This window comes from Pyrgilauda ruficollis, unplaced genomic scaffold, assembly GCF_017590135.1.
Source record: "Pyrgilauda ruficollis isolate IOZ18807 unplaced genomic scaffold, ASM1759013v1 scaffold14, whole genome shotgun sequence".
In the NCBI taxonomy this organism is placed as follows: Eukaryota; Metazoa; Chordata; class Aves; order Passeriformes; family Passeridae; genus Pyrgilauda; species Pyrgilauda ruficollis.
This window is the reverse complement of record NW_024512543.1, coordinates 7,270,928-7,284,302: the sequence shown is the minus strand read 5'-3', so window position 1 is coordinate 7,284,302 and position 13,375 is coordinate 7,270,928. Positions and strand designations below refer to the sequence as shown.

Sequence of the window (13,375 nt, the reverse complement as noted above, 5' to 3'; positions counted from 1 at the left end):
CTAAGCAGATACAATAAGACATCTAATGAAAAAAAAACCAAAACCAAACCAAAACAAAAGAGAACACTATTGCTCTCAGACTAACCTGGTTATTGCAAAAATCATTTTAAGGCTTCCCGAACCACATATCCCTACAATCCCAGGTCTAGGCATGCAGAGCAGCACACTCATATGGTGGTTTATATCTACTCAGCCAAGGTCCAGCAGGGCTGCTTCTCTCCTGAAGTCATTGTATTCCTTCCCTCTCCTTTCCTATGGCTTATTATTATTTTTGTGTTTAGATGTGGAGTCCTGAAGCTATGACTTTCCATAGCTTAGCTCCACACCCATGAATACTTCTGCACCGTTTTCTAGCTCAAACTGACTCTGGCTGCAAACTAGCTGCATTTAAGTGCCTGTGTCTGACTCAATGAAACCTGCCAGCCAGATGCAAAACTCACCCTGACCGTACGCTGCCCTCCCCAAAGTCCTTGGCACGACTGTGGCACCACTGCAGGGGCAGGACACCTGCCCCTGTCCACACACGGCTGACCCCTGTGCCATTGAAACCGGCACAGCTCACTGGAAGAGGATTAGAAAAGGCAAAGATTGTTACATACATCATCAAGAGATCATAACAGATCAAACTTTCTGGGAAAAAGAATTTTTTTTGCTTCCCTGCTTCTCCATCTCTGAGCAAAAAAGATGCTCATTCCCTGAGTATTCTTGAGCTTACTGGTCAAACATTGCCAGCAGCCAGCACAGGTCCCCTTTGCACATTCCCATGCAAAATAATACCAACAGTCACCACAGCCAACTTGGTAGAATACATTTTTGCCATAGGGTACAGCATTTTGTGACGCCATGAAGGTTGTGTCTACACACATGGCATGTTTCCTCTGGGTGCCAGCTCAATGCTGTAGCTTGGTGAAATGCATTTTTCATTAGGTCACAGAAAATTGTTGGTCACAGCATTGGCATGTCAGTCATGTTTAAAGACAGTGCTTTACTACAGAGTCTCCTTGGAGGGCAAAACTATTAACCAGACTGCTTACCAGGACTGGACCTCTGGGGCTTTCACTCCCACAGTGTCAGTGGCCAAAAACTCTCATTTTCATGGACAGCATTTGCAATCCACATTAGAGACAGCCCTTGCATGAGGGAGGGACCATGGTTCACTCCATACTCCTGCAATCTGTCTCTGAGACATTCCTTTATCCATGATGCTCACAGAAAGTATTTGGTATGCTCTTTGCAGAGATAAAAAGCTTTGTGTTCCAGAACGAGGAATGTTCACACTGTGAACCTGAAGTATATTACTGAAATGCCTGAATATGTGGAGCAAGGCAGAATTTTCATTTTGCAAACAAGCCTTTATTGTCTTGTACTGTATACACAAAATTTTTGCATGGAAATAACATTTCTTCAGAACTGGAGGCGGCAAGAGTTTATGGCTAAAACCTGTGTTTGCTGTTTCACAACAGGATTTTATGGTAAAAATGGAGGCAATTCCCAGGATTATATGCAGAGCACATAGTATTATATTTCTGACTATGACTAATAAAACTACCATATATGCAAAAAAAAAAAAAAAAAAAAAAAAAAAAAAAAAAAAAGAAAGAAAGAAAAAAGAAAAAAAAAAAGAAAAAAGAGAAGTGCATAGTTCAAAACCTGACAAGTTTCAAATGTTAACATTTGCGCCATGATCTTTAGGCTGGCAATATTAGGCTACAGTTGCACAAAAATGTAAGTTTTGTTTTGACATAATAAATGACTAAAATGTTGGAAAAGTCATTGTGAACCAATTCGTAAAGATAATTTGTCACCACTCCTTGCTAAAATGAAAATCCTCAGTGTCATTTTGCAACGAGCCAAACGTTATTTGGCTGTGAATGAACCCTGTTATTTTCAGGTTGGGTTCCCTGGGCTGACGAGGTAGGCAGTCTATTAAAAAGAAGTTATGTTTCAAAACAAAGATGTTTTGTAAAATATTAACATGAAATGTTTCAACTTACCCAAGCATTTTCCCTGGTTTATTTTAGTCCCACATTATAATCTGTAGTTGATAAACTTTTTTTCTGACTGAATAGACTCTTTGTTCAAAATTTTCCCAATTGTCTTTAGGACATAAAACTTATCAATAAAGTGTGTTTCCCATTTGACTTGCTCCTGGAATGCAAGAGTTGTTATGCATTTATAATTTTTACAGCTCACCCTCAGGACAGTTTAGAACAGTTTAAAAAAGGCAATTTCAATAGAAGGGAAAAGGAAGGAAGTTTAAAAATGCAAGCCCACAACAAATGTAATTGGTGTTTTTGTGCTAGATCCCATGCAAGGCCTTCAGATTCTTTTAAGATGGTCTTAGTTGTTTCAGACTTCTGACTCACTTCTACTCAGTTTGTACAGGCAGAGCTAAACAAATAAAAACAAATAAGAGGGGTTTTTTTTATAGGCATATGACCTAAACTGTTACACTGAGTAACATAGCAAAGTTTTCATTGTCTATGGGAAGTAAAATATTTTCAAGTGCTTTCTCTTTTTAATTTAAGAATGGTGTTTTATTATGAGAAGTAACTCAACAGGGAAAACAAGATCCAGGGTGTTTTATTTTGAAAGCTTCAAATTGAAGTGTTAAGGTTTTATATATTGTCTCAGTACAAACCAATTAAAACTGACATAAATCAACAGGGAATTTTGACGTGCCCAAATTACACCCTTTGCTTTAAAAAAAAAATAAAATGTGAAAAGTGTTACACCACTTCCTCCTAAGTTGCTCTTTCCCATCACATATGATTCATTCACAGCCCAGGAGAGCCCAGGATGTGGAAGCGAATCATGGGGCTGGTTGTGTGCACACATTCGTCTCTCTTTATATTTCCAGCCTCTGTGGCTGCTTTTTGGGACACTTGCAAAACAGAGTTGACCCAGGGATCCAGTATCAGCTTCCAGCTGTGTCTCAGGTTCTCTTTGTTTTCCAGGGCTGGTAGCACTTTGTGTTCCAGAAAGCAGAATTGTGGGAGCAGAAGTTTGTACTCCCTTCTAACGCCTGTAGGTGTGTTGGCTGGGTTGTATAACTGTAGCACTGTGGCGATAAAAAAATTATTTTCCTTTATGTCATATATTATAATAAGTTAGGCTTAAAATCCCGCTGTTTAAAAAAATAATCTAACAAGTATTTTAGGCAAAGAGTGTTCTACAGACAACCTTAATTTATGGAACAAAACGTAAGTAAAAATTTCCCACACAACGTCTTTGCTTATAGAGACCACTTCTTGGGAATGGGAAAACCCCAGCAAACCACTGCACCAGCTGAGGTGGTTTCTGTAGTGCAGAACGGCCAGTGTTTGAAAAAGCTATGTCCCTTCTGGGTCCTAGAGCATGAAAAACTCCTCTGAGAAGATAAGGGCAGTTGGACAGGCAATCAGCACATCTTCTGCCTTCTCCTTTGCATCGCTGTCTGCAAGGCCTGCATAATCATCTGGGAGTTGTTGAGGATGTTGTACTCGCTGAGATTCAGCAGCTTGCGGTAGTTCTCATCGGTGTATCTGACCGAGAACATGCAGTAGGGAGAACAGGAGCTGGTCAAATCCAGCTGGCCTTCCTCCATCTCTGAGCAACAGCGCTTGACACCTGAGAGAAAGAGTTGTTGCTGCTGTGACATGATGTTTATCTTAACCAGTGACAAACTGTCCATAAAGCAGGACTTTTCCCCTGAAGAAAATTCATAGGGTTTAAAGCAAACAATGCAGGTCATATATCACCACCCTAGTCAAGAGAAAGAGCATTGTGAGTCTGAAGTAAGGAGGGCACAAGGGAGAAGTGAGGGATGGCATCATCATGTTCATCTACAGCTTACTCAGAAACATCTGTCTCATTAAAACCATGGATCAGGCAAGGATGTCAGCCTGAAAGGGCACTCCAAAAGCCACCGTCCATGCACTGCAGCTGGGATTTCTATGAACCTCAGACGAGGAAGAGTAATTGCTAGTAAGAGAATAGAATTTAAGTGAGAAAGGAGCAATAGAAACATGTGGAAACTGAGAGTTCCTGCAATGCTGAATAATGTCCAGGGCACCTGCCACCAGGATTCAGCTCTGCCTTTCTGATTTTTGTGTCACAAAAATTCCACAACAGCAGTATTTTGGGCTTAACCTCCCTGCTACCAAGGAGCAGAGCAAATTCATCTAGTAACCTGCAGTAAAGTAGTATAAAGCAGATGACCTGACAGAAAAGGAGTGACAGGCTCTGAACACAGCACAGTCAGTAAAATGATCCCTAGGCTGATTCTGTACTAAAATGAGACACACTGATCTTAACATTACTGGAGTCCAGACTGAAAGCCAGGTTCTTTCTCCCCCACCTCTCATATGTGACACTACAGGTCCTTAAGTGTAGAATTAACACCTGAACAATAGACAATATATGCAGTGGGAAATAATCTGAGAGAGCTGTACCTTTCACAGGAAAAAAACTTTTGGGTAGGTAATTGGGTAGGACCACTTCAAGTAACAAATGGGAGGGAGGTGAAGGTAGACACCATCCAGAAGACATGGGCTGTGCTGGTTCTCTTAAAGCCACAATGAAGGCATGAGTGAACATTATAGCTTTGGCAGGGATGGGGAAAACAAGTTTAATTAGCTAAAGTGTTCCCCCATGAACCCAGTGAGAAAAGACAGCCAGCAGCAAAGAAGAAGTCTCTGTCTAAGTCAGGGAAGCAGTGGTGTCTTTTGTTTAATGCTTTGTCACTACTTGTAACTTACCAGGTGCTTTGTACTCTTGGAAGGTATCATTCACAAGGGGAAGAAAAATCACAATCGGACATCCTGGCAAATCTGAATCTTGGAAGACGTAGCACTCCTTCAGATTCTTCTTATCTTCATCAGTCAAAGAAATTGTTGGGAATGGGATTTTCTGCTCTGAGTAGTATTTACATGCCTTATCTAGAGACTGGAGGATCACAAAAATGGTCAGCACTGGAAATCAACTTCATTGTCCAAAGAGCCCAAATTGTTATCTACTATTAAGGTTTAGTGACTCAGATCCAAAAGGCGAGTTCTGTCTTATCAAGGGTTACTCTATATATAATTATCACACATAGTGACCACATTGCTAATCACAAACTGTAAACACAATTTCAGAATTAAAGAATTCACCCAGGGCACTGCTTTAAAAAAAAAAAAATTGAAGCAATTTGCAGAAGTTTAGGATAAAGCATTAGTTTTAGCAAATGAAAGAGCTTGTGTTAATGCATTGTATAGAATTAACTAGAGAAGGAAATCCAAGCAAGAAAATGTTTAAGGTATCTTATGTGCTTGGAAGCCAGGAGATAAGATAGTTAAGTTTAATTGCCAATTTTATCTCTGCCTGTGCAGTCATTATGGCACAGTGTTAATTGAGATTAATATGCTATTGAGAAAATCTGAACTATTAGGCTATGCTATATCTTTTCCCTGAAATGTTTAACAAAATATCATGTACTAATATGCACTGTATTATTTACTCTGGACCATCTAATAGCAAACACTATGAAGCAGAAAAAGGTTTCTACTAAAATACTTAAAATTGTAGCAGCCTTTTTTTGTAAGTTATATCTAGACAATGAATGAGGCTGACTACTAAAATTGTAGCAGCCTTTTTTTGTAAGTTATATCTAGACAATGAATGAGGCTGAAATAAAACTTCATTATATCTGTCTCATCCAACAAACAGATGGTTAGCAGTAGCACAGCTGTTCTCATTCTCAAAATGTAATCCTGCTTAGGATTTATTGTTAAGGCCAAAGTGCTTAACAGTAAGTTTTCAACTAACCTCAGTTTCTGACATAAAAAGATCCAAACTTTTTTTATGCCAGCTTTTATAGACAGTTAATTAGCTTTATCTACACAAAATGGGTTTTCTGCAGGAAGATGTTCATCACTGAATTTTACTTGTAGTGTCTTATTTATCATCCCAGAAAGGATCTGCTGCTAATATTCAACTAACCCTTTTTATATTCTAACTTAAGTCAGAAGAAATAACTTCTTCATCTTTATGAATATTCCTGTGCCTGAAACCTGCTTGATTCAGTATAAAGCAGAAGAGGCTCCTCCCATTATTCTAGAAAAGACCATGCTGACACCTCCTTGAATAATTCAACACATTCATAAACCAGCAAAAAAGAGTCCAGGAATGGCAGGAAGAAATAGGAACAGTATTAATCACTACAGTGAAAAATACAGGGGAATGCAGGTGTTATAAACCGCTGATCAAACCAGCAGTTCTGGATGCTACAGGCTGGGCATTTACAAGTAAAAGGAGACAGAACACATGGTAACAAGAACATCCTCACCGATGTATGTGATCCAGTAGTATAACTTAGGTAGATGATGACATCCACTTCTCTCTGTGGCCTTAAAAGTGGTGCACTGCTGGTATTGATGAAAAATCCAGCATCTATCATGCCCAGCTGAGCAGGATTTTGCATCAGCTGGTTGGGACGTGAGTCTAACACAGTGTCTAAAAGGAAAATATTTTTTGAATAAAAATAGATCTGTGGGTATTTTGACTGGAAAAAGAACTGCAAGGTTCAACTGGCCATTCCAGAGGCCTGGTTTAATTTAATTGCCACACTACTAGATCATCAAACAGGCATGAGAAGCACTGCAAAACACCTAAGTTCCTGTTCTGAAAAATCTGTGTTGAGTTTCCAGGCAATATACTGCATTAACATGGCACACCTATTAGTGCCAATAAGCTATGTCTAATAATTAACCTAAATCTGCCTTGCTTCATTTCAGTCATTGTTTAATCTTCTATCTGTCATTGTTTTGGGGAACAAAGTATTTTTGATCCTTTATACATCTGAACTTATACTTCCTACTTAGTCCCCTCTTCTTTGGTCTAGAAAGCCCCATTCATTTCCAGTTTTCTCTTATAGCCAGTATTTTCTTGGATATTTCAGCTGCATCTGAAGTTAGAAGTATAATCTTGCCAAATTAAGCTTTCTCCTATGTTCACTCTGCTCTCTGCCACTTTTAATTTGGTTCTGTCAGCTTCAAGTCTATCATCTCAGTCTGGACTGCAGAGGTGTCAGCTGAAGCAAATGAATACAAACATTAAGTCTTCAGTACCTGACAACTCTTAGTGTCTTCTCTCTATTCAGAAAATAAATGTTGTCTTGGAAGGATTTTTATCCCCTGCCAAGTCTGACAGGCTTCTTTCCTAAACTCCCCACCCCAAAACTCCCTGAAAAGGATGCCAGTTAGACATCAGTCGCCATCACCTTTCCAGCGACAGAAGTGCTGGTTCTCCATGTAGTTGTTGTGCAGCTGGTAGCCCTTCAGGAAATTGTGGTGCTGGGCCACGGAGAAGCGGTCGGTCAGTGCCCCCCGAAGGGCGCTGGACAGGGGGCCAGGGGGGGTGTACATGCGAGTCCTCAGCTCGTGGGGTCTCGTGGGCAGCACCGGGTCCTCGTCTAGGGCAGGGGAGACAAACTGGTGAACTGCTTGGTAGCTTATGCTCCTTTCTGGCTGCCCTGGTGCAAAGGAGTTCTCAGGGGCTCTTCTGGGATGATTCCCTAAGCACACACTAACTCTTCTGAGGGAAAGGAATGGATGCTGGACAAAGCTCTGCTGATGGTCTTAAGCTTTGGGCTGAAGACAGTTCGTCAGAAGCAATCTTTAGTCATGAAAAAGGACACCTTAAGGAAATGAAGCAATCCAGAAAATGTTCTGTCAAAACTTAAATATCCTCACAGGAAGATAACATGAAACAGACACAAGCCTGGAGAAAATGGGGCTGATGAATAGGCTACTGCTCAGTCAGATGAGCAACAACAGCAACCACGGGGTCCACTGCAACAGTGACAGCTGCAACCCAATAATCACTCATGGCTACATGAGCATATGCTTAATCAGCAGAGTGAGAGCACCCCAGGAAAACCTGGGGCATACATTCATATTCAGAAACTATGGGTAGTTTAGGGGGTGGGTAGATGGCACATGGGTGAAAAGCAGAAATCGGGCACAAGGTGTGGTTTCCAGAAATGACAATGTACTTTGCCAGCCTGAGAGGCTGACAGTGGAGCAGGAGAGACATGGTGGTTTCCACGATTGCACATTGTATTTCTGTATTTTTCAGGATATCTGTAATCATAGTTACTATCATCTCAGGTGATTTAGCAACAAAATCACGGTTTCTGTATTGCTTCAGAAAATTCCCTCTGGGCCTCATTTATCTTTGTGTCAGTATGAATACAATGCAGTAATTACTGTACTGAGTAATAAAATAAAAACCCAGGAAATCTTGATTAACCAGTTGATATTAAGGTTTATTCTCCTCATAGGCAGTAAAAAGTACCAAATTCTCTGCTGTTGGTTCTTGGTTCTGTATGGCTAAGTGAGAGCTGTAATGCCAGAACACTTCCTGAGAAATGTCTGACGCCTCTAAAACTTTCCTTGAAGGAACCAGCAGAGCTTTAGTAATTGTTGCAATTACAGCAGCTTTTCCCTGATTACACTCTTCCTCTTACTCTATTCAGTGTGAGGAGAAGTCACTATCTCTGAGTAAGATCCTATGACACCAGCTTCAGCAAAGTTGAACAGATGATGCCAAAAGCCACATAGGAAAATAAACGACCATAAATGAAAGGCTCAGTAATTTCTCACCAACTTCATCTATTCTGTCTTGCGTCCATCTCTTCCAGAAGTCCTCTGAACTGTGGGACAGCCCCCATATTTGTAAAAGGTTCACAGAAAATATACTGCTCCACATACCTGTAAAAGGAAATAGTGAACAGAAGGACATATTTTAACAAGAAAATGCCATTTTCCTTCTATTTTGACCTCCTGGCATATTTTTTTTAAATGGGCTTAATACAAATATTTCTAAACTTCCATGCTGTTAAATTCCTCTTAATGGTCTATATCATTGATTCAGGTCATGCTACCACCAACTTTGTGCCTAACGTATTACATGGCTCTGCCACATGGCAAAGAGAGCAAAGAAAGTGAGGCAAGTAAAAGAGAAAAAAAGACACACTTGCTCAAGAGGCAAAATAAAGAATTCAGATAACACATACACCACAAACACATCATTTCCATCCCCATCTTCCTTTCTCCAGCTTGTCTTTTTCTGCACCTACTCTGATCAGTAACTCTTTCAAACACCCTGAACTGTTTCACAAGGGGATGAACTGGCTTTTCAGATGTTTGTTTGTACGACAAGATCTCACATCACAGCTTGTAAAGGCTCACACATGCAGCGGCCTCCAGCTCCACTGTACACTCTTTTGTCCATCCAGGATTACCCCTCTCTGCCTCACCACAGGGGCACTGGTGGCCTTGTTGACAAAACAGTGTCACTATATCACCAGTCATTGTAAATTTGAATCTGACTATCACAACTGGACTCAGGTGGGAGTGTATTCAAAGAGGAATCAGAAGAATAAACAAAGAAGTGAAAGCTATTACTTACAATGAAAGAATTAAGGATCTTCATCTATTCCATCTCTAAGACACAGACAACTCATCTACCAAGACAGTGACAAGAAACTGAAAAAATATGCGTGGTTTTTTACTGTATTCTTTTGGATAAACTACTATTCCCATTTCCCAGCAGGCAGTGCTCGGTATATAAGGACAGAACTATCTGCTCACTGGTTAACAGCACTGCACCCCTCCAAAGTGCCTCTGTGCCAGGACAACACTATACATCACCTTGAAGGTAGCAGATGCGGGATTCAGGGAGCTTTTTTAACATGCGGCCCATGAAGAACTCGCTTCCGAAATGCTCCGTGCGAACAAACGCGCCGTACTTCAGCAGTCCCACCTCGTAGGGAGTGAACTCCACCCACTCTGCAATACAGCCACAACAGGACACTCAGAGGGCTCCCAGACAGCTGTGGGGAGAGGGGAAGCTCGGGCATACATTGCTCTGAGTTATGTTTAGTATGTTGCCTTTGCAAAGCCTCACTCTTAAATGCAGATCTCCAGGGAGGGGTCTGAGCTTGGGCTTGGTGGTGATGAGGCAGAAGCAGTTGTGCTGGTCATGGTGGCGCTGCTGGTGGCACAAGTGGCACACTGGGGACATGGCAAGGCTCCAGACCTTGCACACCCTGTGTGCACACACCAGTCCAGGGTTCTCCAGCACCTAGGTAGTTTTGCTCTGCCTTGCTGTACGCCATGTCCAGGTGACCAGTACTTCACCAATACAGTTAGTTTATCTTCCCCAAATAACTGTTTATGTACAAAGATGGGTACTCAGCTCCTCAGAAGGTTTTTTGGTTTTTTTTTTGTAAGAGACCAGTTATACTCTCTCTGTGTGGTACTAATGGAAACAGAACTAGTTCTTGACTTTCTTGGATATCCTCTCCAAGTGAAGTGAAGTTGTCTGATATAACTGCAGCGTGAGTGAAAACAGGGACAGAAATGTCATGGACTGTAATTTCGTTTTCATTTCAGAAATGGTTCATTTTCTTGCCTCAACAATAAAAAATTTGATCTGAATTTTTCTCTTCCCCTTCTCCTCCTTCTGACCCTCCATAGGAAAGAAACACTAACAAACAAAACAATGAGAAAAGCAACACATTCAGTTGGGAGCCTTCCCAAACTCTACCATAGCTATGTGGTCATTCTTCATACTGAACAAATAACTGGCCATTGAGAAAAAGCAATTATTGGATAATTCAAATATTTCCCAAAATGGCCTTTCTAGCAGAATTTCTACTGTGTATGTAGAGACAGGGAAATGCTGCTCCCCAAAATCCTTGTATTAAAATTGTAAGGTATGGAGGCGATGGTTATTTCTCCAAAAAGCAACTAACACATCAGGATTGTTTTCTCAAAGTGCTACCAAGAAGAGAAGAGTGATGACAGGGATTCAGTTGCCAATTTTAGCCTCAGAGGATCCAAACCTTTGAACATCCTTACCTTTGAAATCATTGGTGCTGTAACTGTCCCGGACGCAGACTGACACATAGATGGGCAGTGGGTTCTGGCCATCACACAGTGCTTCTTGCTGATCTGAAAGCTTGTGGGGGTCTTTCTGGTTTTGAAGAAAAAGTGTTAGGTGACAGGAGATGGAAAGAGCACAGGGTGAATTCACTGGCCCTGGTGTGGGAGGAGCCAGGCAGCTCCACCCACAGCACACAGGATGCGCCCCGGCAGCTCCACCACACAGAGCACTGCAGGTACCCCCACCAACCACCACAGACCAGGCTCCCGGGCTCCAGCCTGGCTTTGTGCGTGGATTCACAAAAAGACAAGGAGGGAGACAACTATTTCTGCACATGTCTATGACTGGGCGATCCAAAACCACTATAATCTGCTATATTGTTAACACAGAGATTTCCCCTCTGCTTTGAGGTACTTTCTTTGAAATGATGGACTAGTTTCCTCTCCATCCACTAAGGGAAAAACACATGGTTCTTTAAGAAATGGAATAGACATCATACCCCATCGTTTAGTAAGTACTCAATCATGAGACCCCAAAGATCTATAAATGATGTCCTATATCCCTCTTCTTTCCGCTGGCAAAGCTGTTTGTTGTAGTACTTCATGCGATCCATAGAGAAACAGCCCATCTTGCATTTTGTTGCTTGTTTTTGGGCTTCACCAATATGTGAGTCCAGGTCCTTCTGCGACCAGTAGGCATCTCTGTATAAGTTGGCCATGGTCCTGGAGAAAGACAATACAGACATCAAAAGTCAAAAGGAGCAAAAAAAGACTGGAAATTTTGTGCTTTCAGAACAAAGGTTTACATTTAGGGATTCCCTTCTGCTCACACATACTCTGCTGCTCCATCCAGCAGAATGAACACTTCAGTTTCTATGATTGTTTTTAAAAATGGCCCTGAAGAATAAGGTGGGGGTTTTATGTTCTTAACCTTCTATTTCTTTTGAGCAGAACAGGCAGAAGCTTAAGGTATAAAACTGCCAGGTGTGAACATAGATATATTTGTGAAGCATAAATTAGGCAGAAAATTATAATAAATTTTCTTTGCTTGTTTTTTGGAACTTTAAATTCATTCATATTAGCTGCTGTATCTTGCCTTGATTCACTTAGTGTTAATCTTATGATATCACTATGCTTTTTTTAAGCATCAACCTCTATTTTACCAAACTGCTCTGCATGGGACAATCAGACATTAGGCAGCTGTAGGTCCTGTGAGCAGGGAATAACACTGCCCAGGGAAACACAAAACTGTCAGGTTGCAGGGGACAGTGTGCACTGTCCAGCAGTTTTTTCCAGCTAGAAATCACAGCCAGTATCAGAAGCTAATGGGACCACAATAGCTGGGATTCAGTGATGAAAGGAAGAGGCATGATGCTATGGGCATCCACAGTAACTACTTACCTAGAAAGCATCTTGGTGAGTGTAATTGTCATGTGCACATTTAACTGCTGCACATGTGGAGTTGATAAGCACAGTAAAGAGCTGCTTACAGAAAAAGTGTGCACTAAATCAAGCTAGTATTTAATGGCCTGTTACTGAGAAACTTGTTTATATGACGTTTGAAGAAAGTCTCCTGATCTTATCTGCTTTTAGAAGCTACTCTCTGCAGCAGTGTGACTCTCAGAAGGCCTGGCCCGAGCTGGCTTACCACGTGGTGCCGGACAGCCCGCTGATGTACGTTATACAGTCCAGGAGATTTAACTTCTTCAGTCCCATGAGGCTGCCATACAACCCTGTCATTGACTTCAGTCCTCCGCCTGTCGTGATGATAGCCACGACGGGGACCTGTTGGGCAGAGAGAGGATGGGACATTCACACTGACAGCATTCAACACTGCAGCCCACACTGCAATGGGGTCTGGTCACCACAGCCAGCCCAGGTCCTGAGCTCAGAGCCCAGGTCCCTTTTCAGAAGGACCAAAACCCAGCAACATCTGCTACTGCCACTTATTTCCTTTTGGATAAATATTGGTTCAGAGATTAACCCGAACTTGGATTCTTGCTCATCTCTAAGGCAAATACAGGCACAGATGAACAAGAAGAAACCTTCTGTGGAAACAACAATGTGCCATTCTTATTTCACACATCGATGACTTCTGTATGAAAATCTGCATGCCAATCCCATGAAGAAATACATTCAGTTCACAGCTACTGTTAAGGTACCCTCAGCAATGCTGCTATTCTTCAGTATCTTGAGGTTATTTTAAAATAAATTACATTTATTTTAATGAATTTCAAAACCGCAAGAAACAGAAGATATAAGAAGCACTCAAAGATGTTTGTCCTAAACTCTCACAAAGTAAACTGGAATAAGGGAAAAAAAATTGGAATAAGGGAAAAAAAATCTTTGCTGTGGAATGTATTCAGTATTTCTGAATCAAGGCAGTGACAGCTCAGCCTGGCAGGAATGAACACACCTCAACCATGAAAAATTCCAAATTGATAGTAATGAAGGATGGTGACTGC

At 41.3% G+C, this 13,375-nt stretch overlaps 1 protein-coding gene across 1 annotated transcript in view; it reads right to left on the bottom strand.

Annotated features, from left to right (window-relative positions):
* Positions 1-3,400: 3,400 nt before the first annotated feature.
* LOC121349505 (cytosolic phospholipase A2 epsilon-like) overlaps positions 3,401-13,375 on the bottom strand; it is a 31,449-nt gene continuing 21,474 nt past the window's right edge. The window contains exons 13-21 of the mRNA XM_041460018.1: positions 12,559-12,695; positions 11,411-11,633; positions 10,887-11,001; positions 9,675-9,812; positions 8,625-8,732; positions 7,241-7,432; positions 6,308-6,474; positions 4,740-4,926; positions 3,401-3,609 (exon numbers count right to left, since the gene is read on the bottom strand). Coding sequence (XP_041315952.1) covers positions 3,401-3,609; positions 4,740-4,926; positions 6,308-6,474; positions 7,241-7,432; positions 8,625-8,732; positions 9,675-9,812; positions 10,887-11,001; positions 11,411-11,633; positions 12,559-12,695 — 1,476 coding nt within the window. The remainder of the gene's footprint in view (positions 3,610-4,739; positions 4,927-6,307; positions 6,475-7,240; positions 7,433-8,624; positions 8,733-9,674; positions 9,813-10,886; positions 11,002-11,410; positions 11,634-12,558; positions 12,696-13,375) is intronic.